This window comes from Cynoglossus semilaevis, chromosome 20, assembly GCF_000523025.1.
Source record: "Cynoglossus semilaevis isolate Cse_v1.0 chromosome 20, Cse_v1.0, whole genome shotgun sequence".
NCBI classification, from domain to species: domain Eukaryota; kingdom Metazoa; phylum Chordata; class Actinopteri; order Pleuronectiformes; family Cynoglossidae; genus Cynoglossus; species Cynoglossus semilaevis.
Window position 1 is genome coordinate 3,325,718 of NC_024326.1, and position 27,919 is coordinate 3,353,636.

At 40.5% G+C, this 27,919-nt stretch overlaps 1 protein-coding gene across 2 annotated transcripts in view; it reads right to left on the bottom strand.

Annotated features, from left to right (window-relative positions):
• The window catches only part of LOC103396027 (glypican-5-like), an 81,925-nt gene that overhangs the window by 45,946 nt on the left and 8,060 nt on the right, over positions 1-27,919 (bottom strand). For both annotated transcript variants that reach the window (XM_008333950.3, XM_025052379.1), the window contains 5 exons: positions 27,010-27,171; positions 14,444-15,147; positions 3,368-3,516; positions 2,346-2,402; positions 1,024-1,146 (listed from right to left, as the gene is read on the bottom strand). In XM_008333950.3, coding sequence (XP_008332172.1) covers positions 1,024-1,146; positions 2,346-2,402; positions 3,368-3,516; positions 14,444-15,147; positions 27,010-27,171 — 1,195 coding nt within the window. The remainder of the gene's footprint in view (positions 1-1,023; positions 1,147-2,345; positions 2,403-3,367; positions 3,517-14,443; positions 15,148-27,009; positions 27,172-27,919) is intronic.

Consider the following 27,919-nt stretch of genomic DNA (forward strand, 5'->3'; position numbering starts at 1 on the left):
CTTTCCAAATATAAAGCTCCAGAAATAGAAATTGTGAGAATGTGAGGCATGAGGACCACAACAATACCACACTGGCATTCTCTACGCTGCTCCTAACCCAAGGAAGTGAAACCATCTCTGTCTGAGGGTAGACCTCAGTTCAGGGAATGACTGAGGAGTCAAAACAGACAAAAGAAAAAAAACAGTCAAGGAAAATATTTTCATAGAAAACGGATTCAGTGGAAAATTTGAAAATCTGAGAAGACCAAAAAACTGGCCATAACAATATTTTGATGGTTCTAAAATATCTGTTCTGGGCAATATGAGAAAAATCTTCTAGACCAAAATCTTCCCATGCACCCATGTAAATTTCAAAGCACAGCTTAACCGAGCAAATGGACCTTGAGAAACTGGATTTTCAAACAACCGGGGTGGATCATGGAAAAGGCATCTCTCCACCGCTGTTTTCCTGCGTCTAGTCCAATATTGGCAGTGCCAGGAGCTGAGTTTGCCATATTAACTGGAGCCAGTTTTGAGTCACCACAGCAGAGGGGAGAGATTTATCCACGTCATAATCATGGACCCGGTCTCTGCTGCCTTTTAAGAAAGACTTTTGGGGGAAATTAGATACAGACTTTCAAGTAACCACAATCAAAAAAAGTACCAACGTATCTAAAACATGCGTCTTAAGGCACTAACGAGAAAGAGGCTCCACTGGCAGACCAATAATCTGGACAAGATGGAAACCATACATATACCAGATAGGCATGAAGATTATAGAGCCCAATATTTCCAGTACACAAAGTGCACTTGGTGTGAAGACAAATTTTAAAACGTGCTTCTCTACAAATCGACTAACAACAGTCAGGCCACACCTGCCATTGTCCTGCACTAGTTTCAGGCCCATGAGGCATGTTGATTCTCCTCAAATACAAATATGTCTCAGTCCAGCTACATTGTATTCATTCATACACCTTATATTAAAAACAGGTTTTCTTTCTTTTCAGAAAATGATTTGAAGGACAGAAGGCACTCTTTTCTTACCTCTGCACTACATCCTCTCCGCTCCAGCAGGTGGCATCGTCAACTACGTTCTCCACTTCACACATCATCTCCGGCAATGCTGCAAAGAAAGACTTGTAGCGCTGCAGGTACATCAAAAACTCCCTAAAATAAAATAAAAATAAAAATCAAGTCAATACCAAATTTATAATCTCTCTGTGGAAATATCCTGACAAAGTCATCATTCTGACTGCTTATTTTTAATTATGTATAAAACAAACACCAGAGACACACAAAATATTATTGTTGGCCAAAACAATAAGTGATTTTTAACATGACCACACTGATTTAGCATATTTCTATTTTTCATTTCTGGGAAGTGCTAGCTCAAACACTTATGCTATAACACATTACCAAAACCAGCACATTCATGTCGAGTGATCGACTGGTGTCATAATTCCATCTGACATTAACTCTTACCACCCACGAGGAAAAACAAAAACATTAGAGGTTACTGAAGTGTGTGTGCTGAGTCAGTCTGTGTGGAGTTTTAGGGTTCAAATTAATACAGCCTTCACAGAGTGTATGCTCCTTTCCACTTTAACACCCTTTTATTTATATTTAAATTAAATTCCTTTTAATTTTATTAAAAGTGTTAAAAATGAGTTTTGTGAATGTGGATTATACATGGGCTTGAATTTCAGTGCAAAACAAAAGGATGCACTGTGTTTTAATAACTGTGACTTTAAAGCCAAATGAACAGAACAGAGGGAAATAATGGCCAATTAGATCTGGATTTAGAAGAACTGCATGTAAACTATTTATGGAGTAATTAACAAGTCACAAAGGGAAGATAGAGAAAAAGAAAAGCTTTAGACACATCCATACATCAAGTCTTTAAGTGCTGAGCTCTAAGAAAGTTTAAAAACACTGCATCACAAAGATGGAACTTTACTTTTTTAATGTTGTTTTTTTTTTTGTTTGTTTGTTTTGCCACCATATAATTTTAAATTTTTTAAAACTTTAAAAAATTGACTTGAATCTCGGTAATAGGCAGGCATTATCACGATCAAACATGTTTTCATTCACTTCCTGCTTATAAGCAGACTACCTCCCTTTTGTATGTAAGTAAATCAACGTGCACTGGATGCTTAGCAAGACGCCTCTGTGCCTGTAGGGCAGTAGGGCTTTTACCATGTGCTGAGGTCAGTGTGGTCATGTTTTGATTTTTCCTAACCCAAAAATATTAGTCATCAAAATTAGGTAAAAAAAAAAAGTCACACACTTCTATGTAAGTCACAGTACGTTCTAAGACTGTTTTTTTTTTTATTGATGTGAGAGACATAATTCAGGTTCATGCTTACCTAGAGAGTGTTCTCAGACTATGTTTATTGTTCTTGGAGGGTTTCAGGGGGAACGAGCTGGGAATGATGAGAGTGGTGTCCAGGGGAGATTGTTGCAAGCAAGGAGGATGCACGGATGTGAAAGTGGGGACGGGGGGTGAGACAAAAAAACAAAACAAAACAAAAGACATGACAACAAAGGACACATGGGGAGAAAAGACCAGTCAGTTGACCCTGGAAGAAAGTGATTAATCATGCACATGCAAAGAATTACCACATCCAAACAAAAAGAAAAAAAAACAATCATTTTCCCTGAAACCACATTAAAAGAAGAAGAACTGGTTTATGAATATGATCAAATGAAACATCATTGTTGCTCTACAATGCAAAGTTAATTTTTGTTCCGTTTCACTTCAGTGGACTCTATGATGTCTCTGATGTGGTCACATGTGCTCTGGTCAGGGTTGGCAGCAAACAGGGAGATATATTCTCTCTATGAATGGTGCTGGCATCACCAGGGCAGATCTGTCAGCTAGACTGGCATTGGTGAAGCCATTCATGGTTCGGGCCAAGGTCAGGCTGAGGAGGTGTGCCTGGTCAAGGGGGTGTTTTCATGTGTGGTGCTACTTTAGGCCCGGTCCCGCTGTGCAGAGTTTGTGGTGCAGGCCGTCTGGGTAAACAGGAAGTTGTTGCTGCATAAAGATTAATCCACACCCCTGTGCCTCTAATCTGGCACGAAGCTGCCAGCTGCTGCTGTGGATGTGAGGGTGGTTGCATCAGAGGCCAGGTGGAGGGCATGGACTTAAGTGCCAGACACTACATGCACTGTGTATGTGTGGTTGATGTGTGATTGGCCCTGCTAGACATATGAAGAAAGTGAGAAGTGATGGCAGCTGTGAGTACACATACCAGCCCACTGTGGCTACTTCATACAGACCTGACCATTGAGTTTCAGCTTTAATGTGTTTTTTTTTTTTGTTTGTTTTTAAATGCTCTTCTTCCTGTAAATACAAACAAGTTAATTCAAGTTCATTTCATCTTACTTCCTCAGGTGGGCCAGTTGGCTGAGCCACTGTTCGGGTAGGGGCTGGGGGGTCGGTGCTGATGGGAAAGGAGATGACCAGGTCACCGTCGAAGTCGTGACCTCTGGACTTGTAGGTTCCCCGGTAGAAAGGCCACACACCTTGTCCACCTGCAGGAGATAATAGAGAAAACACACATGAACACACCTGTTAGGATGTGAAAACTTATAAAAGAAAGGGTGGGGCGTCTGGGTGAAAGAAAAAAAAAACAACACAGGCTTGCAGCTGAACGCAAAAGGAGCTCGTAAAGTTTTCAAAGAGAACATTCTTCAGAGTTTTAAATGAAGAAGGAAGGACTGTTGGACGGGGAAAAGTGAATGTAATCATAGAAATTAGAAGTAGAGAGTAACGGGCAGAGGAACATGGGAAAAGAGTGGGTGTTAAGTGAAGGATGTGATGAAAGAAAACGGTGTGATGAGTGAGTTATTGCTAGAAGGGCTGACAGTGAATGTAGCACATTCCACTACCTCATGAAGATGAATGCTTATGCACACAGTTGGCAGCGCTGGCGGATATCTCCAGTGGGCTATTAAAGCCAGCAGCGAGGAGGAGGAGACAGCAGGGTCATGAAAATAAAGGGCGTGTACCTCAGAGGAAGTAAAATCAATGAGATCTCATTGGCTTAAAAGCATCTGTGCAGCATTGTTAAGTGGTCCTCAATTAACTGGAAAGATTAAGACAGAGTGGAACAGCTCCTGAATGCTGGAGTGAGTCCTGACAGTGAGCTACGAGCATACTGTAGAAGGTTCTCCTGGTTAAGGACACTTTACACACTCGTAAAAATATTTGATAATTGACGATATATTATTATTAAATGTATAGATGTCCATGTCACCTCTGTTGGGGCTCTAAAAGCTTAGAAGCTCATTAACTGGTTCACCATTATTAATGACAAACTCACTTAAATATGAAAATGGTGCCTGCAAAATATGAGCATTTATGCAGGACTCAATCCTAGGAAGCTCATTACACATTACCATGTGTGAAACTTTATACTGTACATATAACTCTTTGTAAATATATTTAAGTCTCCATAGAAATGTTGGTGTGTATGTCTTTTAACCTATGACCTCCACTCCCTGCAATGTTGCATGAATACCCTGGTTAATAGGTTATAGGTTAATTGGACAGTCTAGTCTCCAATAGTATGTCTCTCTATGTGTGGATTGGATTGCTCGGTGGGCTGGATTTGGCCCGCGGGCCGACAGTTGGTAATTACTGGGCTATGTGATATGTCTTTTTTGAGAAGGTGACGTCTTTTTCCAGGAACTCCATGGTTGCCTCTGTACCAATGTGGGGAGTGTGTTGCAGATACCAACTGTATATTGTTTTTTTGTGCCTGACAAATATGAATAAATTAAGCAAAGGAAATAGTGAATGCTTTACTTATGTACACAGAGTATATACAGAGTACAATGACTGATGGAAAATTGTGCAACTTCGCCCTGCTGTTGACCAAAAGCCAAAGCTAAACCAGTGTCTGGCTGGTTGGTGAAGAGCTGAAAAACACAAACACATACAGCTCAATTTGGTAAGGAAGTGGGAAGAGCATGGTTAAAGTGGTGTGTCCACATGCTGGAAGACATTTGTCTGAGCGACTCTTGAAGCAGCTAAAATGTTTCACCCCTGCCAGCTTCAGATGCTTTGTTCCTCCAGAGCGAGGCAGCATCAGTCATTTCATGTGCTTCATAAACTGAGATTGAATGGAGGTTTTCATTCAAGTCAACTGTTCCTGAACAGGGGTTGCAGGAGCAAAACTGATGTTTTATGGCAGCAATACTAACTACCAGAACATTTTTTTCTCCTTCAGTGCACTGTTTACACATCACTCTTCACGCTTCTGCTCTCATATTTTATTATATTTTTTACGACTTTCTGGTTTTAAATTATCTCTTGGGGCAGACACTGGGCACGAGGAGAGGTTGTTTTATTGCATTAACCTTAGCCCCCTGTAGACCCATAAAACACGCTCACATGTGGTCGAGCAGCTTCCAGCCACACATGCACATTGCCGTACACACACAGATGGACACAGACCATGATAGAGGTGAGAAAAGACAGGACACTGCAGCTATTCCGTTCATGCAGCCCATCAATGCAGCAAATGCAACAGGTGCTGGGAAATGTGTGCATAAAACTACTGTTGTTGTCATTTGCTCCTGCACACAATGATGGGTTGAGACACATATTCACAGTGTGGAGATACATATTGTGAATACTTGTATGGTTTAGCATTATAACTGATTAGGAGCAGGTAAAAATTTGTAATTGAATAGGAAGAAAAAACAGATTTTCTATGAAAACTAGGCCTTAGATACACAGCTTTAGTGCAGTACCAACACCTACCAGAGGGGCTGCAAAAACAGACAGACAGACAGATACAGTAGATCGATAGATAGATGGATAAAAAACATTAGAAAATACTGTAGGTTCTATTTAATGCAGGAAACAGGGACTCCATAGTTAATATGACATGTGTTAAACCACTGGCCTCTTCCTTATTTAACAAATATAAATCTCTACAAAGTACACCGCTGGGAATAAAACAGATACATATTTTAGAGAAAATAAAGTACCATGACACCATATGTAGACAGCATTTGGGAGGTCTGCAACTTTCTGTGCATGGAAGAGAGAGAGAGAGAGTGTGTGTGTGTTTGTTATAAAGTAGAACAGTTGACAGACTGCAACCAGCAGGTGTGTGAGGCTGAGCAGACCCAGACAAGTTTGAAACCACAACAACAACAGATTTGAAAGTTTGAGATCAGACTGGTGTGGGGGACTAATTAGGAAATGTTGCAAATGCAATCAGGTTGGATTATTCTGCAGAGCCATGTGTTATTTTTGCTGAATATTTAAAAAGCTGGAGGAAAAAGAAGTACCAAAAGATTAGCGACTGTTCAAGAACAAAATGTAAACTTTTTGTAAAATATGAACACAGAGAGGAGGTCACTCACAGTTCTGTTTGCACTATTATATAACAAATACAAGAGGGAAAGGGTTCAAGAATGCACTACTTTTGAAGAAGCCCTCAGAGATTGCAGCGTTTCAAAACAACAACGTCGACACAAATTATTCTTGCGCCTAACAAAATATACAATCGTGTAAATGGACCACAAAGTCATCAATGGAAAAATAAACAGTGTCTTCGCCACAGGCTCTCTTGAGAAATGGAGATGTCCTCTTAAAGGTTGGATCCTGTGACTGCATAACCCTGAGGGCCAATCAAAAGACAGATTAAATAACGCCATCAGCGAGGACATCGCCATAAATCAATTATCTCCTGACCACATGATAGCGTGAGAACGAAAAAGCCATTTGAGCACAGCTCGAGTGCCTGGTCTTGAATGTGTATGTGTGACCACCTGTTTGCCCTTGTTGCACCTTCACAGTTTCAGATACTTTGTAGAGCATTCCTTATTGGATTGGCCAAGGACAACGCAAGGTCAACGGTCCCAAGTGGTTCCGTTAATAGGACAGTGTGCAAATATAAAAAATAGTTATGTGATCATATCAAAGCTGATTGTATTTGCCTCAAACACACAAAAAAATATATTCTTAGTCTCTGGTGGTTCCATACTGCTGCATCATGTGTGTTCCATACTATTATATTATCACATTTAAACTTCTTAAAATTATTCAAAAGGATATATTTTTAACCTTTATTTATATGACTTTATATGCTGCGGCCATTTTCTTTTTTTGACCAAACTGCATCGACTAATTTAGCTGCAGCAAAAGTGAGTTGGTCAGCTCGCAATTTATTAGCAAATCAAGGAAGCATTTCTAATCTGCAGTCAAGACCCAGACCACCACGTCTCCTGGGGAGTATGAGCTTACAGATAGCAGCAGTGAATCTTATCTATTTATTTATCAAGGGATTATCCTGTAAAGCCAAGAAAACATTCTAAGCCCACACCTCTCAAGCACACACACCATTCCTAGTTGGCCAGTTTTTTTATGCTACAGATGATTTAACTGCCCCTGATAAAGTGAATGGCAGTTGGATTCTATCTAAGTGCCAAAAAATGTTTTATTCCTACTCCACAACAGTCTAATTTGTCTATTCACATCTCCTTCTTTTTTAATAAATTAAAACTAACAATAAACATGAACTCCTCGGCAAATAGAGATATTACTTTCAGTGCTTTCTTAAACATTTTTTAATAAATGTAGACTAATTTGAAAGTTGATATCTTCAACAAACTCCAAAATCATTGGAAGAGATACGTTTTCCTTTGCTTTATGGACTCGTATTATAATTACTTTTATTGTTTAAAATGGATGGGCCTCTTGTTGCCGTTGTGCAGGTGTTAACTTTGCACATTCTTGCAATTCAGAGTCAGAGCTTCTCATTTAATTGATCTTTGTTATCATGATGACTGAAAAGAAGAAGAGTGTCACTCGAAACTCTAATACATTTGTTCAGTGTTATCTTTACCTGTACGTTCTATGGATACTGACACACACAATCACTTTTTTCAGCTCCAGAAAATACAATTTATAAGAGTTTCACTGGTCTTTTTATATTCTTAACTTTGTTAGTATGTTTTTCACCCTGAGGGGTTTCAAAGTGTTTTATAGCCTCTGAGTTATGTGAATGTGCAGCAGCGAGGCAGTGTGTCTGCAGCTCTCTCCTCCCTGTCTTCTGTTTCCACTAACCATAAAAAAGTGGCACAACTGCAACAAAAGCTCTGCCAAATGTCCACATATTGTCCACAAAACGGAGACAGACTTTGAAACACGGCTGAGTTTTTCTGACAGAACCCGTCACTGAGCCTTTCTGTGAGAAATGTGTGAAGTATTTGCAAGGGACCAAAACAGTCTCGCATCCAACTTGGCAAAGCGTCCCCTCCCCGACCTGTCCAACCTGCTCAGCGTATGTGATTGATAACATAATTACATCACGGCCATTACCTCAATAAAAATGGACCTTGATTTATTCGGTGACAGATACTTTGTGAAGTCCTTTGACCAATGGAATTTCGTGAGCAATTACAGCCAGAGCTGTTTATTCTGGCTTTGTCGTCCGCAGCTATCTTAACAAAGAGGCAAACCACTTCGTAGGACTATTTTAATTCTGATACCACCATACTACCAGTATGGAAGCTGCCAAATCTGGTGTTCGTAGTTATGACATCCACCGCACAAATTAGTAATAAAAAACTCACTCATTTGTGGTGAAGGCAATAAAATGTAGATGAGTGTTTCCCCGAGTCTCTACTGCGTTCGAGACGCAAGTTATATCTGGTAACAACTAGTAGAACGGTTGGATCAAGACCGAGGTTAAGGGTTGGAGCACAGTGTTAAAGATGTTGGGAAGACACCAGTAGACGGGATAGTATTTTGCAGCAGGATCAGTTTTGGTTCAGTGAACCTTTTCTCATTCTTTCTGAATTAATCCATCATTTACAGCAGCACAAGGGAGACACAACTTAGGAAAATGTGGGACTTTAAGAACTCACCACCCTTTTTTTACAGCTTTGAACTTATTCAACCTGATGGAGACTCGGGCTTCTTCAGAATCTACTTTATTCCAGTTCAAATCCAAGCTAAAGATATGTTTTCCTCAGCAACCAATCAACTTGACAAAAGTCTAAAATTAAAGGTTAAACTAACCAATTTCTTAGTTGTAAAAATCATTATCAGTACACACTCCCTGTATGCCTTCATTGCATTAGGGAAGGACAGTGATTAATTCATGTTGGTGCTTTTCTTGTCTCTCCCTTTGCCAGGTCTGTCTTGCCATTTTTGAAGGTCAGAATTTATTCTTTCTAATTCACTTTGTCTTCTTTTTTCTCTTTAGTCACGCTGCAGCTTTTGTCAATCACCCCCTGCCTCTTTTTCTTACTTTTACTCTCTTATCCAAATGATTTCGCTAATTAAAGAGAGACTCTGTGCCTCATATATCACAAGGCGAAGTCCTTGAGGTTCCAATCAGTTAAGAGAACTCTGAGTTTCTCCATCCGCAGTGAGGTTTATTTTCCACTGATTAAATCACTCGCAGATGATCCAAAAATGAGATGCTCTCGGTTTTTCCTTGTAAATAAGGGTGTTACTGTTGAGCGTGTCAGTCGGTCCTTGTAAACAAATTTACAAAAAGTACACACACACACACACAATGCGGCGAGATGTCTTGGAGAAATAAAGGAACTAAAAAAAGACAGACAGTAGAAGGTTATGTAAGTTCATCCCATCTGTGTTTGCGATACGTTGGAACATATGGGCACAAGCGAGGAAAATGGCTTTGTTAAGAAAAACTTAAGTCCACATGTCTGGGCTCATAACACAGATGGAGTGGGTATATACAGTATGTTCACCAGCTCAGACAGGTTTGAATACCAAGCTGTATGTGTTTAAACATACAGTATGTAAGTAACAAAGGTACAAAGCAGAGATTATGGGATGGGGGTCTAAATAAATACAAAACAATTTGAAAAAGAATAGAAGAAAGGTTAATTTACCATTTAGCAACAAGTTATCATTTGTAATGTGTTTCAAAAACATTATTTGTTTTTGGTTGCAAACAGTAGTCGTTGTCATTAAAATGCGTAAGTGTTGGTAATTTAGATGCTCCCTTCATCCCTAGAACAAATAGACCTGCTAATTAACCAGTTTACTAGTTTGACTTTTTGGTCCAAATAGCTGGAGGTCTGCTGTGTTTGTGTCCAATATGTTAGTAAAAAAACTAAAAAAGGTGGCGAATGTTTGATTGATTATTTTGTTGTGAAGCAATCTGGTCTAAATCCTGAGTCACATTTCTGCGCAGAGCTGGGGTATGAACTTTGTTAGCGATACTTATTAATCCCCACAAATGACAGCGATATATTTCATATTCTTCTCTTTAACACATACACATACGGACACATATGCATAGAGTATATCCAAAGTCAAAAACAATGAACATCTGAGAAACAGACCCTGAGGATCTAAAGAAAATCACCCCATTATTAAGTGTCCTTTCAGAAACAATTCATCAACTTATCATCAACTGCAAATCTGACAAACACATCATCGTGGAAATTATATGATAAGACCTGTCAAAGTCAGAGGTCACACAGAAAGAAAAGATGCTTTGTGTTCAGGTCTAATTCAATCAAGTGAAACATGCAGCAACTGCACACCGTTGCATTTTTTTTCCCTCTTCTTCTGCAGGGTCAAGTAAATGCTGGACACAAGGAATGGAGGCTGTTGCACATTGACAGAATAATAAAGCAACGAGTACAGTGAAAAGACTCAATTATCTGTGAGAAGGTATAAGGCAGAGGGAAGCTGCACTCCCCAGCATTAGCTAATAGAGTGCTGAGTAAGTCTGTCAGTCAACTTGAGGGTTGGACTCGGTGCCAAAGGCACACACATGCACAGCTTGAAAGGATTGGTAGAAGATATACACAGGCCTAAGGCATACTTTCCTTCAGCTACCAGATTTGTTTTACGACATTTTAGAGAAGGCTGATCTTTCAGTGTGTCTTATATACACTGAGAGAAATACATAAAATAAAAATTTAAAAACTACTGTTTGCTTTATGAGTACATCTACCAGTGTATAAATTACAACTTTACTCAAAGATGCATCTCTGTAATTATATATATTATATAATATATTATTACATATTAGTAATAATATACTATTTGTAATTTAGAGCTAAATCATGTAACATATTTTACATTTTGCTAATATGAGCCATATTATTTTCATTGTCATGTCAACAAACAGTAGTCTGTGGTCTCTCAGCTCAGTGACCTTGGAGGGAGGGAGGTTTAAAACTGACTCCAACAGTGCAGTATTCAGTAGGAGAAACCTCTCAACAAACATTTAAGCTACCAGGGGCCCTGTAAGAGCGGTCATTTTTACTGGACATTTTCCCAATTTTCTCATAATTGTGTCAACTCAGCATCATCCAGCCTCAGGCTCAACCACTAAATGTAACCATTTCCCCTTCAAGTGAATTCACACTTCACTCCAACAAGAGAAGAAATGTGTTGAAACTGAACGTATCCTACTCCTGCACCATATCAATGGCTGCCTTTCAGGCTTAAAAGCAATAGCATTAGCATTGTCAGAGGGTGGGCCATACAGTCGGTAGTTGTATCTAGTCCACTGATTCCTGCATTCATATTAATGCCTCTGTGTTAAAGTGTAAATACTTTGAACTAAGTCGTATGAGAGAGAAAGTATAACATACAGTAGAGACTGTGTGTAGTCAAAGTGAGGGATGGAGCGACCACAAAATGGTTTGGGATTAGATCCCAGTGTAAAACCACACAGTCACAATAATCCCTTCAATAACAACTTACAATAACAACATTCAATATTCTCATTCTGCAGAAGGAGTTTACATATAAAAACGCACTAAATTTGACCTGGTATTAATACAAAAAGAAAGATGTGTGTTTAAAAGGAAGTGTTTATCTGGTAGGAGAAGTATGGAGCAGAGCTCCATTTAAAATGTATTTTATGTGACATGATTTCTTCGAATCATGCAAGTCCACATTTGCAAACATTATAAGGTAAGCCCGTCATTTTTATTGGTAATGGCCTTTTACTGAGCTCCTGGCAGGACGCCTACTAAAGCAGAGCATGCTAAAGTGAGTGTGCAGTCACGCACGATTGAACAGTCATTGGGCTGCAAGTGGCTGCTTTACTACAGAGGTGCAAAGGCCTTTGCACAGCAGAGGCATATTTTAGGTGATTTATTGTATGTCAGTAATCATTTTCAACTCCATCGCCAGCCAGTGTGAACTCTAAACATTTAATTTTTGCTAAGCGATAAAGAAAACAAAGAGGACGCCACACATCAGTGTGTGTGCACTCTACAGCTGTGTGAAGCCATTGAGAGTGCAGCAAAGAAGAGACACCAGTGTTTGTTTGATGTCGCTTTCCCTTCCAGCAGCAGTTCTCTCATCTTTTCTTCTTTTTCAGTCGATTGGGCCTAGTTTGTATGGCCTAGCTGGAAACCTTTCAACCCCAATCGCACTTATTGGAGTGTTGGTCTCCCCTGCTCCCCAGTGTACCAGTCACCGCATGAATACCAAGCAACTACACACACACACACAAGAGTCACATCATTTCTCAAAATCCAATGCATCTTTTTTTTTTTTTTTTTTTACTATTAGGGTTTTGAGCCTAACAAATTTCACTTGTCTGTCTGTATGAGGTTCTGTTTATTGTGTAAATTTAAACATTAGAATTGTGCGCTAAATCGGAAAGGAATTGCACACAGCCCACTTTAAATCATGAATTACTATCCCCTACTAACCCTATTTTTCACCAGGACGGCTGTATGTGTTAAATATATTCTCGCCTTTCAGTCAAATATTTGACTAAGTTTATTCTGGTGCAGTTCAAAGCACCTCTCATAAAGAATGGTGAAAAGGCAACGGACAGTTTAACAGCAATGTTTTAATTCTACCACTTAAATAGGCTCAACGAATGTGAGGTTAATAGGATTTGACACCAGGCCACAAGAAAACATTTAAATACTGTTTGATGGACCATAATACTTCACCGTACCGTGTTGTGAAACATTCAGTAACTAATAAAGTAAATGCTCTTTTAATGTTTCAAAGTAAAGGCTGGTCCGTCTGACCCAGAGTTGACCTAAGAGGTATAACCTGAATATTTTATTACCAAATACAAGTTCAGCTGTGATAAATAATATTTTTGGAAGGAAAGTATAGCGAAGTGGAGCTTTTTTTTTTTTTGCATGTTAATATTTCATCTGAATGATGTCTACATTACGTAATAAGAATAACCCATGTATAATACACTGGCATGCACACTGGTGTTTGTCTTGTAGCTTTAGTCCACTTCTGGGAACAGTTCCAGCCTGGACTTGACCGTGAGTGGTCCCATTAAATATATTAGAAAACAACCTTGCAACATTGGAGGCATTTTTCTTTCTACTCCCAAAGTGAAACACTGCCAATGAGCTAATGTGTGTCTCAGAGTGGACAGAAATTATAAGGAACTGTGTTTTATGATCCTCATAATGAGGTAAAGACAGTAGAGAAATCATGAGTCATTAGTTAAAGGATGTTATTGAAGATGTCATTTAAACGTTTCAGCAACTGTCTAAGCGCAGTGTTTAGTCATGTCTAACTTTATGGAGCCACTTAGCAATAACAGCTAAGCTGTAGAGCCATAGCCATTATAAAGGTCATGAGAGCATGTGAACATTTTTAGAAAATAATTAGTGTCGACATCAATGTATGTGTGTAACAGGTTTTTATGCCGTCTTTGACAGTTATTTGTTAGGACTTGCACAATGGTGTCATGCTGGGAAATTTATGTTGCATTGCACTTGTAAAGATATTTAGAGTATGTTGAGACTAATAAGGCATGGTCTAGTCACCCCCGTCCTACAGCAAAGGTTTTCAAACAGGATGCATTTATTTCAGTCTGTGTGAGTCCTATTAGTATTTTTATAATGTCAAGCCTTGACCTTAAACAACAAAAGTGTATGTTAAAATTGAGTGTTTTCCCTAATTAATTCCACGGTCTTCTGTACAAACTATATTACAATAATTAAGCTGACCTAATGTTGTCCTTAGATTCTACCTAAAACCCCTTCTAACATAAGGCATATGGTAGTACTTAGAGTATGCATATACCCAATGCTCATCATAGCCTCCAGTTTTCCTCCTTCCATCACAGTCAACAAGGAATCCATGATATTCCCTGAGAGTAAGAATCTAAATAACAACGGTGATTTTTATCTGCCTCACTGTTTCGGAACATTCTTTTTTTCACTGGCCTCAGACTTTGGAGGAGGCTGAAATTTGTAAAAGTATAAACATTATTTTTCTATGAATAGTTTCAAAACTGTGCAGAGACTGATGGAGTGTGCAGGGTTCTTTGTTACGCTGGTGGAAAAAATAGCTCACAAGGCACATGCAGCCAGAGCACCCTGTCCAATCAATACAATGCATGCTGCCAACGTATATGTTTAAAACAAGGATGTTTTACAAGACGATTTAGAGGTTTTTCTGTATGTGCCTTCAAAGCTGCTGATCTGTGTTTCCCCCAGTACTTACTGTGGCGGTGATGAGTGGACCATGAAGCTCGGCGTACAGCAAGGCCTTGTTAACGCGGCCTCTGATCTCCAACAGGGCCAGCTCCAGGCTGTGGTGCCCAACCATGGCATGGGTCAACTGCTCCAACAAACTTGTATACCTCCTCCAGGACTGATCCAGCTCTGACACGCTAGCCAAGCAGCCTCGCATTACGTTTAGACAGTATCCTGCACAAGGCTTGATAAGTGTCAAGCCGCTGCAGTGGGAACAGTACACCATCTTCACCAGGCCCTTCAAACATTCTCTCGTCATACCGAGGTGTTTCGTGGCATTCATCACCTCCATACCTTCATCCAGGGCCAGACCGAGCTGCCGACCAGCTCCCAGGGCCTCAGCCAGCTCCTGGGCCATGTCAGCAGGATGAGGTCCGAAAGGGTTCACATCCTGCCTGATCATACGAAGACAGTCACCCATTTCACTGTCATCCATTAGGCTGCCATCAATGCCTGGGTTGATGAGCCTCGTGTAGACCAGTGGGAAGAGATTATTAAAAAACTGGTTAACTGCAGCCTCCACAGAAACGTTGGCCCCACGGAGAAAGAGGGAGAGTGAAGAGAAGAGCTGGTTGACATGAGGCAGGGCTTTGTCCGACATCACTGGATACGCCACCTCCAGCAGGGAACTCAGGTGGCCCTGGGAGAAGGACAGGAGGTACTGGAACATGTCTGCAAGATAAACAGAACACAAAAACTGATATACTGAAGTCTATTACAAAAAAAAATGAGAGCAGAAAAATAAATGTTCATCTTAGTCTTTCAAAAAGTATGGAAAAGCTATGGCTAATGGACCTTGTGTTATAATACAGAAATGTGTGCAAGCGAGAGAGCTTGAGTGAAGGACAGTCAAAATAAAAGAGAAAACATTGACAATGATCCAGGGAGGCAGCATCAAATGCCTCCACTTTGCATTTCCTGTGGCAAACACTTTAAATTTGGTTGGTCATTCAGCAAGGATTTCTGGAATGCAACCAATTTGCAGGACGCACGAAAATAGTTGAGTCACTGACTTCTTATGTCATTTCCTGGTGAGCAAGTGAAGCAATCAATGAAGTCAGTGCAGAAGCTGATTAGCTCCAGTCCACTGCCACGTTTTGCTACGCGGGATGCTGTGTAACCATGGAGAAGAGAAATAAAATTTAGAAAAACAGCTTTAACTTTCCAGTTGTTCATTTTCACTACTTTGTCCATGAAGGCTGTACCAGCTCTCTTGTTCATTTTTTTTTTTATTCTCACCGATTAAACTTCTCGATAAATACCAAAAGAACTACAGATGAAGACACATTGATCTTATTTTTCTAATTCCTCTCCATTTAATCCATTTAATCATTAATATTATTACCCACCCTCCTCCTCCCCCTTCACACATGTCCACCAGAAAGCAACAGTGAAACTGTATGCACATGTATGCGTGTGTTGGTTTACATATATGTGTCCTTGACATATTGCACTTTTCCTGGGGAGTGAGGTCAGTGTAGAAGCACGCCAGGACATGAAGGATCTGCAGCAACTGTGATGACACTGAGACAAGAGTTGGAGGGTCCCAACATGGAACCCACAAAGTCACATTCGTATGTATGCTTGAGTCACACACACACACACCAGCACATGCCCGTGAAACTGTGGCTATGCACATTGTCATTCATAAAAAGTCTCCCATCTACAAATATTTGATCAGCGGCTAATACCAACCTGACATGATGTGTGGGCAGCCCCTCCTTCATCACGAACAGAAGGGTAACAACAGTCAGGTCCTTCTAAACAGCTGCACTAACATGACCGCCGTGTGTGTGTGTAACACGCAGGGACACCCAGACGGCCATTCCTAATACGCCAGAAAATACTCGCAACCATGATCAGCACAGCCCCAGCTCATAAAACATTTTAGTAGGGAGCCCATTAAACGGATTCTGAACAGTGTGATGTGTGTGACTCAAGCAGAGTGGACAGCCATGAGATGGTCTGCTGGTTTTTGTAGCTGTAAAGCGAAGGGTGACGAGTAAAAGCCTGACCGCCGGCTGAGAAGCTGTCAGAGAACATTCTAGACCCGTCTAACTACCGAGTGACCGGCACAATCAGCAGAATGAGAGACCAGAGGTTATAGTGAACACAAACGACATACCACTGCCAGAGAAGTTTTATAGCCGGAGTTTCACATCCACTGCTAAGCCCACGGGACTGCAGATCATATGAGTATGTGCACTGCAGTACGTCTGCTCTGCTGTCAATCAGTCAGTCAGGCCAGAAGACCTACATGTCAGAGGATCAATAGACCTCAGGAGGTTCATGGTGCTTCGTATTTTGGAACTGTCTCTCCACAAAAACTCCACAAAAATAATAAGAATAAAAAATGACACCATAAAAGAATTCAGGTAGGATGGGGTACAGATCCTTTGGAGGGGTTTATGACAAACTCATTAAACCCTCAGGACATTCTGTGCTTGTCATAGAGGCTCATTAATTTATTTGCCAAAAGCGTGACAATAAGAATACGAAAGGGGAAAAGCGGAGGGACACTGCCAGGAAAAAATGAAATAAAAGAGCAAATGAAGGAAAAACAACTACTGTACATGTGGACTCCACCTTGTGAACATGCACCGACATCTGGATTCATTTGGCCCCTAGTCCGGAGCACTTCCCCAACTCTCCATGACTTTGTACTTCAAACATATCCTTCTCTGAGTATACACAAGTAGCACAAGAATCCACCTTAATTCCTCTTTACACTCCCTCTGACAAACAACAAAGTGGATCTCATGATTCATTCAATTTCTACTTCAGTTTTTTTTCTTTTTTATGGTCTCTATCGTGTCCTCTCCCACACTGCAGGTTCAGTTTCTCATTCTGTGATAAATCAAGTTAAATAAGTGTGGGTTTCTCTGCCCTGTCCCGGACTGGGAAACAGGTTGTGAACAAAAACAAGAACCATAGAAAGAGTTTTTTATGCACTAACTACTACTGAGTACTACGTGAGGCCGATAGTTCTTCTAACCACTGCGTCTGGATCTGGACTTAACCACACTGCATTTCAAACACACTGTTGTGGGTGGCTAACTTCCCCATGTCACAGTCTCCCAGCATTACGCCTCCTGGGAAATGAAGTCTGGCTGGACACAGGCTATTTTGCATGAAGTAATTATCTCCAATTTGCAAGGAAACCCCAAAACACTGAGTTTAACTGCGTAATTGTCAGGATAACTATACAGAAAAATGAACGAACAACCTTACTTTGTCTGTAGCACGCTGGGATAATCTGACATACTCAAAATAAAACAAGGTATTAGATGGATGAGAAGCAGTGGTGGCAGTGCAGAGAGCCCTTTGTCCTGCAGTGGCCTACAGTAAGTTCAATTTATGACTCTGCCATGGAATGTTATAGCATATCTTTCCACGGATGCTATGCCAAGACCACTTTCTCACATCACAGGGTTTTAATCAGAAGGAACTATTTCCACTTTCACGTTCTGCATAGCAACCCAATGTTTTACTAGCACAATTAAAGCTCAAGTGTCACCATAGTGAAGCTGCCACAATAACTGAGTCAAAATAAGCACGGTGGCAGCTGTGTGATTTCTGTCATAAATGTAATGTTCCTTGCCTTTTCAGCCAAGGCCTCTGCTTTCCATGACATTTTACACTACTATAACAGTCATGCGGTAATGCGTGTCTGTCGGCGGTTTTACAATATGTTTCACACAGTAAAACAATCAACAAGGGCTAGAAACCTCAAAAGAAAAGTCCTAACTACTTCTACTGCTTCAGGTGCATACTGCACAGCTGGGTAAGTCTGCACCACATGGCTCTTCATGGTGTACTGACAAACGACTCCTGTCAAAGTTTTGACACTTTGCTTGCAAAAGGTGTGAAATTTATTTTGGCGTATTGTGCCGACTGTCTCACACTACAAAATCAACATGTAGATTTAGTCTAGCTAGATCAGGATACTTCTCAGACTCCCACTCAATTAATAAAACCACCTTTTCCCAAAAGGGTCCCTAATATTAAAAATATATTTTAAAGTCTGCATCAGCTGTGCTTTGTTCATCATTAGACCTTGTCTGCTGCATCCATCCAGTGATTCATCTTGTACCACTTAATACTTTTCAGGAAGAGCTGAAGCCAATCCCAGCAGTCATTAGTTGAGGGCGGGGTACACCCTCGTCTGTTTATCAGCTCGTCATGTGAATAGATAAACAACTATTCACACTCACGTCCATTCCTCAATTAACCTTTCAGCTGTAGAGCACAACCGACAAACACAAACCACACTGCCATCTGTGTTAATGCTCTCATAAAAATAAACAAAAACCAAAATCACAGCACATGCACGATGCTTCTTTTAGGTTTTTAAAGAGGGAGTCAGGTTGGGCTGACATTGTGGTATACTTGTAGTGCTACTTTGATGAATAAAACAACAGACTGGCTTTTATGTGATAGAATGAAAAGTTTTTTTTTTTCGTATTTTAAATATGAAGATGTAAAACACAGAGGCGGAGGTACATACACTATTTGTGCCTGTAACTGGACCCTTTAATGACTGCATTAGTGCATGTACTGTGTGTCTTTATTTTTAAATACATGCATGTTGGCCTATAGAGGGTGTGTGCATGTGTGTATGACACCATGTGTTTGGAGATGTGGTAATATTGTGATAATAAGGTAGGAGACACTGTTCTCATGCCATGGAGCTGTGGGTCATTGCTATCTTGGCAATCACTCCTGACTGGACCTGGCCAACCATCTTCTCAGTAAAGCATTTTAATCCCACCATAGGTTTAGGTTTCAGGCAGGTCACCACAAAGATATGTGACATAGTGACACGTGTGTAGATTACATATCCTTGTTTTAATTAGTCAGGGATACTGAAGGTACACACAGTCATGCTCATATTAGGTTACAGTGGAGAGCTGCGATGTCATAGTCTTCCTTCATAAGCTTGTGCAATTTTAATGGTAATAAATCCTCTTTAATATGCCTGTTAATTACTCAAATTTATCATTACACTTATGACGCCAAGTCTGAAGAGGGAGCCCGAGTCATGTGACCCATGTCAGCAAGGATGAGCAGTCTTTGCAAAACTGATGCCTGTGAACAAATCACTGTGAACTAATCCAAAACATACACACACACACAGACACACAAACACAAACACAGAAACCTATTCAGTTACAAATATGAGTTGACATATTCCAGCTAGCCTTCACCACAAATCCCAACTCGCTAGTGCCATCATATCAGAGGGTTAACAGGTGGGGTAATGCGCTCGAGGGGAGGAAAAGGAGGAGACAGTGATTGGGGGGTGGGGTGGAGAAGACGCCATCCCTCCATCAGCATTCCAGTAATTGAAAAGGCAGCCCAGCCATATCAAAACTCTGGTACATAAACAATTCCAAAGATGCCAGGGGCCAACATAGTGCAACAAGCTATAATGTAGCGTGGGGAGGAGTGAAGGTGGAGATTGGCAGGGAGTGTGTGTGCATGTATATGTGTGCGGGAGAGAGAGAGAGAGAGTGGCACTTGCCAAAGTAGGGAAACTTGATCCAGGCAGAGGGACAGGGACAGAGGAAATGGAGTATAGTGGCAGTGGGTGAGGGTTTAGGGGAAAAGCACGGAGGGGGTGTTGTTCAAATGACTATGACCATAAAGGGGAGACATGGGGGGCCAGACTGGGGCCAGGCTGTTGACAGACTGATGGACAGCACCTCTGGTCCTAAGCATTAAGGGGGCCACAGGTCTGTAGTCTTTACTGACCCACCATTTCACTTGTACTTATTGGTGTATAAATCACTGCGTCTTTCAGCAGCCTATATACAGAGCAGCTGAGTGAATGAGCAGCAGAAATGCTGAGGAATGGAGGAATATCACTGGAACGCCAGCTCTTTAAAACACTGTTGTTTTGTAATAAACAAAAGGCTGAGTAGGGACCCATAAAATAAGTAGAAAACTGATGACGACCGATAGTTAGACAAAACCGATGAACAGATCTGGTCTCCAGACGTTTCAGCAATAACATGATAACACCAAGACGTCCTCAGAACAAAACAGTCCCAGATAAATGAAACAATCCAGTAAAATAATTTTTTTAATCTGCGTCCTCACAGACAATCTTTTCCAGGTGACTTATTTGTTTCTCTAGGTGTGTTTAACAAACAGTAACTTGGCTGACGTCTTCGCATGACTGAAGGCATGACTGACTGAAAAAAAAAAAACTTTTTGTTGGTGAAGCACATGGAAACAATAATAAAAAAAAAAGAAAAATCCTAAATTCAGCAAAATAGAAAAAGGAACATGTTCCCTCGTGTTTATTCTAAAGGAAGTATTAAAGAGTTGGGACAACTGATTTAAGAGCAACTCGCCTCTGCATGTTGGCATTTAACAAGCAGATGAAGTTTCATTATATTTCTGCACAGAGTCAGAACAACATTGTGTCATTTCTTTGTCCTTATTGTCCCTCCTCTTCCTCTGGAACACAACTTATGAAAGACTGAAGGATTAGGGAATAAAGCCTACCACAGGGAACCCTTAATGGAGCCACGCAGGCGAGGAACACGAAGGGAGATACATAAAAGTGGTGTCCAAAACAGGTTCTAATGAGGAGTGTGCTGGCATGAACGCAGGAGTGACGGTGGCAGTGACAGACGGAGGGAACATGGGTAATTCTGACCCACCAGAGATGAAATAACAGTGTGAGCCACAGAGCAGAGACATGTGAATCACAACGCTTGTCCACCTATGCATTAAAAGCCCATATTAAGCACACACCGTGAGCTCCCACAGGCTCCTTCACAGACATGCAAGTCTGGCCAATTTGCAGTCTCTCATGCAAAATCTCACCAATAATCATTTAGTTTTCACCCAGGAAACCATATTTTGGCTGAAATACACCATCATTTGTCTGCAGGTCTCCTTGGAACGTACTAAATCAACGAGAGACGTCTTTCTGCTTGTCAAAATTTACTTTTTAAAATCATTTGTCATCGACATAAGCTACATAAGCCATGCAATCGCATGTGAACTCACTGATTTTATCTTCCTCCGTCTCTCACACGCAGAGACAAGGGAAACTCTCACAACTTTAAGACGGATCAGATCAGATCCGTTCAGTCCTGGAAATAAAAGAGAGAGACCAGACTGGACCAATCAGCAGCAGAAAAAAAAAATCCCACCAGCCTCTCAGATAGTTTGTGTTCCAGAAAAGCTTAATACTTGTGCACAGAAAACAAACCCCAGGAGATGTGACATTGTCTACTGAGGAACTTCCTGGACATCAAGCTTATTGCTTTCATATGAGGGAGTCGGATGAACCTTATGACAACACCAAGAGCGTCTGCCGAGACAAGCTAAAGCCTCATAAAAACCACCACACTGGTGAGATATGATAGGATTTCAATGGATCCCAGACATGGAATGAGAGGGAATGTGAGAAGCACATACAAGGCATTTATGTATGACAATAATTTTAATGATTCTATGATAAAATATGGCTGTGGAGACTGGAGGCCTCTAAATTATCACTAAATCTATAGAAGCAATGTATTACACCCTTCCAGCTACAAAGATGTAGCTGAAAGGGTATAATGATGATGCAATTGCACAGTTTTATTATTCCTTCGTCCCTTCATCATGCACCAGACACTGTGAAATATTAGATGGACAGGACTTTACTCATCTGACCACAAGTTTCAGTGTACATACAGAGAGTTTTCTCCTGACTTCTGTGTTTTCTATGAACTGTAGAGGATGACAGGTCTGAAATTGTTAAGATATCTTGCGGTGAGAATTTTTTTTAACAATATTCTTGTTGAACTGCTAACCAAAGAACATCCTAAAATGTTACTCAGACGACCTCGGTTTTAACAAGTAGAATTAAACCAGCTGGACACTAAAACTGTCAGTTAAATAATAGTTCAAGTGAACTGTACGCTCGAGGGATTGCAGATTTCAGTTCATACTGCATATTTAGGATGAACACCAACATTTCTGGAGTTTGGAGTTTGTAATGATGTGGAATAAAAATGAAAGCCTTTTTGTGGCGAGGAGTAAAGTCATCGAGACTTTTCTCTGTTTATGGTTCCATTCCATCGAGCACACATTTGGCAGCTGGTTTATCTTTGAGACACGAGATCGCAGCGCACATGCCAGCGAGCGAGATGTTGGCACGGTGCCCGCCGAGACCCAGCATGTTCTTGTTAAGCAACCGCTGCTGACAAAGCAAGGACCACAAACAGAGTGAGACACCCAGGAAGCAGGAGACGCAGAGGAGAACAGGAGTGTGAATCTCAAGAGTAATTAAGAAATATTTTGGCCTCACACACATAACAGTGCATTAGCACACTTGTGCATAATTTAAATAAAATTTAGCCACTAGTCCCAGACCCTCCTCATGTTTCTTCCCCCACTTTCTAAGCCAACGTGAGTTCTTTAAATTCTCACACATCCATGCAGGGATGAGACACTCAGATGAAAAGCAGAAATAGTTAGAGAAGCTGTGAGTGACTTTATGACTGCAATAGTCTTGGAGCTCTCGTCTCTCCCTCGTCTCCCCCCTCCTCCCTTCTGTCCTTTGTTCTTTCTGCTTTATTCCCCCGTGAGGCTGAGCCCTGCAAACTCTGAGGAAAATGCATCCCACTCGAGTCTGTCACGTCCACACTAAAGGTGTAGTCAAAGGCAAAGACGCTTAAAGACAGCATGCAGACACATGTAATGTTTTTGCTCTAATATTAGGGTGGGTAAATATTTCACCTCCACCCTCAGTGATTAAATTGGACGCCTAGGGTTAGATTCCGGATATCCTCCCTAATTTGCGAGTGAGATCATGGAGCAGTCAGTGTTACGTCGTGTCCAAGCACCAGCCTCTAGAGCAATAACTCTGTCGGTCAAAACATCTGCAGAGGAAAATACATGCAGCGAGGCAAAAAAAAAAGAAAAAAAAAGAAGCTATGTGAGAAAGAAATCACTAACAAGGGGACAGGCAAAATGAGTGTGAGAACTTCCAGAAAAACACACAGAGATTTCATCATCGCTGAATTATTTGTCTGATGAAAGATAGGACACAACAGGAGTGTTTAATCACTTCTGTCAGTTGTATACACACCTTCATGTGCAGACACACCACTTCTGACGATAGACGTGCATAAATCATCACTTTTTAATTAATCAATTCTTGCCCAAACCCTAACATCTGTAGTCAAAATGAAGGGACTTTGACCAGGTTAATAATCACATGAGACATCAGTGTCAGTTGTTAACTTGAAGGGTAAAAAAAAAAAAACATGGTGATGCGCTTAGGGTGGGGGGTTGGGTGTAGAAAGTCCCTGACATACCCAGGGAGGAGGCAATTTCCCATGCGCAAGAGAGACAATTAGTGAGTAGAACTCAACCACCTGTGTGGGTCCTGCGAGACTAGAAAAGATGGACCATGCAGCCTGAGCCTGTCTGACTCACTTCTCCTTTGTTAGTTTGGTCATAAACAGCAGACACAGGCCTGTCTTATTATGTCTTTACTAGGAGGTCAGTTAAAAAAGGGAAATGAGGTTTAAGGAGTAATAGTTGGTCAGTAAACCAGGCTGCTTCAGCAGAGTTAGAACATCAAGTCCTTACATTAAATATCTATTTTCATGGGCATGGAGGTAGAACCTAGTACAAGTTTCTGATCATGACAACCGTCACATTAGCAAAATATTATATGAACTTCATTAAATACATAGAAATACTTAATCATATAAAAATCAGCATTAAATAAATGCACAGATAGGGATACTACAAAAACATCTAGCATTAATTGAAAAACAAATAAATTATATATGAAAAAAACAGTTATTTCTCTACGTATTCTACTTACTCTAAAACCTCCTGTAAACAGTGTCTTAGCTGATAATTTGTACTTTTTACACTTCTTCTTGGGAGTGTCTTGTAAACCAGGCCTCAACATGCTTCTTTGCTACGTTTTCGTCTGTTCTTTGAGGTATTTGAAAAATAATGAGCTGGAGATAATTAGCTTCTGCACTCGTACCAAAATTTGATTGGATATAATGCAACACGGCTCCACTACGCATGACAAACACATATTGAAAAAATGTGTCAAAGCTGTTGGCAATGAGTAAAAGACGGTTATTAACATGGTTTAGATTGGGGTGCATAATAAGATGCAATGACACATGAAATATAATATATACATACATAGTTGCATATTCATAGGCATATAAAATATAATGTCTCATATATTTAACTGTTTTTCTACTTTTAGATGATAATTACTGACTAAACTAGTGACTATAAAGGTATTGAATTTTACATTGCTGTAGAGATACATGCCTTTAATTACAGTATCCCATATTTATACAACTTGATAAATAATTAATATTTTCAATGCACAAAGATCATAATGGCCTGGTTTGAAAAAATGCTCCCATGAGAAAAAAAGTGTGGGCGCTGCTGTCTTAGTTATTCAAATCTGATACATTTTGAACTTTAGAACATCCGTCTTAAAGGTTCTAGTCAATTGATTTACTTACAGATGTCATGGCCTGGTCCTTTGCACATCAGTTACGCTAGTGATCAAATGTGTGTCAACTTTTTCTCGACCATTCCTTCCCAGTAATCTGAGAATATGGTCATTAAACCCATCTGTCTCTTTATCACATACAGTACATACACATGCGCACACTTTGGTATCGGTGACTGTTACCTAACAAAATGACAACTGGTGACTGCTATGTAATATCGTTTAAAGACCTTTATCTAAAAATCCTTTATTTTCAGTAATTTTATTATTTTTCTACAATAGACAAATAGTAAATATGTTGGAGCTGTGAGGGAGCGCTAGACTAATTGGAATGATAAAATATTCACATTACTTAATCCCTTTTCACCACTCGGCATGTGAGTACTGGCATCGCTGTTTAATACAAAAACATATTCTCATTGTTCAATGGAATACAACCATTGGCTATTTGACAAGGCTTTCAGGCAGCACGTTGAGATAGTCCATATATGGTCTGAGAAACTGTGGTGACATCATCATTTAGACATCACACACCACAGGTCCTTTCATTATTTCACTGTTTGTTTTCCATCGCAACCTATTCTGGCTATGAACCAGGCTGAGACCTGAGGTAAGAAAGATCTTGAAAGAGAAGAGAAACAGAAACCAGTATTCAAATGGTAATCAGCACGTTTTCGTAAGGAAGTTATTATGATATTAACCAGTTCAAAGAAACATGACCATACGGTTGATAAACACATGTAATAACGGAACAATAATCCTCACCTCTGTTTCCAAATCTCTGGGTGGAAGAACCAATGCAGGTGATGATGAAGAACTGTCTTCATTGATTGTTTGTTTGATTCTATTGTTAGTTTTTAGGTATTTCTTCAACATGTGTCCAGTTTGAACACACAAAAATGCCTAAGATCATGTCATCATGAAATTAACCAATTTTTTTTATTATACCACTTTTTTTATGCTGTAAAGTTGGCAGGTGATGAAGGATGACCGGCCAAATGTTCTGCTACAAATATAGTTTGCTGAAAAGACAGTTTTCGCAACAAAGTCTTAATACAAAGTGACGGCAGAATTGTTTACCCGAGCCACGCTGTGGCTTATTTAACGCCTTATTCGGTGAAGCTAAATGTTCCACAGTTGCAAAATTGTGTTTTTAAAACAGCTGAGTATGGCTCTGTTTGTAAATGTTTATCAGTAGAGCTGTTCTATCGACCAGTGGTTGTATACAAAAGGTGAAATTATAGTCTCAGACAGTATCAGCATCTTCTCCAAATAATAGTTTTCATATTTCGTATCAGCATCAGACTCACAAAAATGGATGTGAGCTATCCATTTAGTCTGACTGACTTTAAACTGCCTGCACTGGATTTTCTATTGGTTCTGCAATTACCAGAGAATAATGTAAGACAGGAATGGAGGAAGGAGAGGTTTAACTAAAAATAAAATCCAAACAAACAAAAAACACAATTACTATACACAAATTGTATCACTCTGTAAAAATTACTGTAATTACTTCAAGTGTTCCAGTAACTCTTTCTGTGTCATGACAGTAGGAGCAGATAATAACAAAGGAGACCCTCTTCCAAGCACTGGAGGCTCCAAAAGGCCACCATACCCTTCTTTTCCTGTCCACCCTCAGTGATCTCTCTCTGCAGTTCTGTAGCTGCCAAACCCACTAAATACGGGGGAGTTCTGATGCCCAATGTGGTGAGCTGAATGCTTGTCTGCACATCAGCTACTGTGATGCTGGGGAACTGAGTTAAAACTGTACAAATAATTATTCTTTGCAAGCAAGAGGAGAGGCTATTTTTGGTGTCAATGCTCCTTATATAAGGGGGCTATTCAGGTTCAGATGAGCTGTGTGCAGGTAGGATTTGTGGAAGCCCATGCATGTACAAAAGACAACCCATCAACCACGCAATCCTGACATNCACTCCTGACATCGCTTCCCCTTCCGTCACCAACCCGCCAGAGTTCCAGGCAAATCCCTTCCATCCCCAGCTTGGCCCCACTGTCCTGGCTCTTACCCTGAAAGGCAGCCGAATGGCCAGAGATGACATGCTCCAGCTCATAGCTGTAGGAGTGAATGTTGTGGAGGGTTTCTCGTTTCACAGCAAACTGGTAGCTCTCTTCCATTTTGCGGGTGCAGCAGGATGGACCCTTGTTCTTGCATATCAACAGATCCACATCTGGAAAAGTCAAGCAGAAAGGCCACATGTTAGGAGAACATTGTTGAGAAAAAAATTGTTGAACTTTCACTCAGTCATTCCCTTAATCCTTCACAGGGTCAAAGGGAGAGCTTGAGCCCATCTGAGCAGCCATTGGGCGAGGGTGGGATACACCCTGGACAGATCTACAGTCCATCAAAGGGCCACCTAGAATGACAAACAGCCTTTCACCACACACACAAACATACACCTATGATCATCTTCAACTGTCCAATTAACTTAATATTTATAGTAAGGACATTCTGAGGCATCTGAGCATCAAACCAATAGTTAACACAGAATCTAAATTAAATTCAATGTCATTAAATAAAATAACATGCTGTAGGTGTAATTTTGACATTACAAACGTCTATATCAAAGATTTATGTGCAAACACAGTAAACATGGTGGACTGCATGAAGTGACTCAACCAGAGAACACTATGATGAGGTAAAACAAAACTTCTCAGGTGAGTGTCACCAGCTACTAAATATCAACACATACAGAAACTCATGTCACAATGTCGTAGAAATGTCCAAGTCCTAGTGCATTACCGAAATGTGCGAGTCCCTTATGATAACTCATTTTACAAGTGGGAAGCTCTGGATGGGGTTGCTGGAGGCAGGTGTTGTAACCAGAGCCTGAAGCATGGCCTTAGGAGAGACCGCAAGACCAGTGCCCCCACTGTCCAAATCCCACCATGAAACACAATAGGGTTGCATTCTCCGTC